The 1,128-nt window shown below is 48.8% G+C and overlaps 1 protein-coding gene across 1 annotated transcript in view; it reads left to right on the top strand.

Moving 5' to 3' along the window:
- Window positions 1-325: 325 nt before the first annotated feature.
- Window positions 326-1,128, top strand: part of EMH_0069900 (AAA family ATPase, putative) — a gene marked incomplete at both ends in the record, with an annotated part of 1,877 nt that continues 1,074 nt past the window's right edge. Inside the window, 2 exons of the mRNA XM_013498917.1 lie at window positions 326-328; window positions 696-746. Of these exons, the coding sequence (XP_013354371.1) occupies window positions 326-328; window positions 696-746 (54 nt within the window). The remainder of the gene's footprint in view (window positions 329-695; window positions 747-1,128) is intronic.

Genomic DNA, 1,128 nt, shown 5'->3' with positions numbered 1-1,128 from the left:
AAGGCTCTCTTCAAAGGCAACAAACCCTAAACCCTAAACCCTAAACCCTAAACCCTAGTAAACCCTAGTAAACCCTCGTAAACCCTAGTGAACCCTTGTAAACCCTAGTAAACCCTAGTAAACCCTAAACCCTAGTAGTATCCCGAAAACACTAGGAATACACGCTAAAGTCTGGTAGTAAACCCTAAACCCTAAACCCTAGTAAACCCTAAACCCTAATAGTAAACCCTAAACCCCAATAGTAAACCCTAAACCCCAATAGTAAACCCTAAACCCTAAACCCTAATCATAGATCCTAAACCGTGAGGGAAAGGCCGTCACGGTCATGGTAACCCCTAATCCCTAAACCCTAAACCCTCAATTAAACCCTAAACCCTAAACCCTAAACCCTTGGGTGTTTTGCAGTTGCTGAGCTTGAGAGCCCCGCTATAATATTCATCGATGAGATAGATTCCCTCCTGGGCAAACGGCGCGATGTAAACCCTAAACCCTAAACCCTAAACCCCAAACCCTAAACCCCAAACCCTAAACCCCAAACCCTAAACCCTAAACCCCAGACTCTAAACCCTAAACCCTAGACTTTCAGACGGACTCTTTAGCGGAAACCCTCAGCCCAGAGGTACAAGTGTGAATTGCAGGAGTCTAGGGTTTAGGGTTTAGGGTTTAGGGTTTAGGGTTTAGGGTTTGTGGTTTAGAGGGAAGACGACTCATCCATACGAATGAAAAACCAACTCCTACAAATGATGGTGAACCTGCTGCTGCTGCTGCTGCTGCTGCTGCTGCTGCTGTTGCTGCTGTTGCTGCTGCTGCTGGTTTGGTTGTTGCTGTTGTTGCTGCTGCTGCTGCTGCTGTTACTCGCCTTGCTGTTGCTGCTGCTGCTGCTGCTATTTATTCTGTTGCTGCTGCTGCTGCTGCTGCAGCAACATCCTTTTTGTCTGCGAGTTATATATGCTGCTATTGCTGCTGCTGCTGCTGCTGCTGCTCCGTTGCTACTGCTTTTGCTGCTGCTGCTGCTCCGCTGCTGCTGCTGCTGCTGCTGCTGCTGCTGCAGGACGGGCTAGGAAGCAGCAGCAGCAGCACCGTCATCGTCATCGGCGCAACCAACAGACCAGACATGCTTGATGATGT

Source organism: Eimeria mitis, genomic scaffold (genome assembly GCF_000499745.2).
Source record: "Eimeria mitis Houghton genomic scaffold, Emh_scaff3826, whole genome shotgun sequence".
NCBI classification, from domain to species: domain Eukaryota; phylum Apicomplexa; class Conoidasida; order Eucoccidiorida; family Eimeriidae; genus Eimeria; species Eimeria mitis.
Note: the sequence above shows the minus strand (reverse complement) of the source record. Positions and strands in the feature narration are given on the sequence as shown.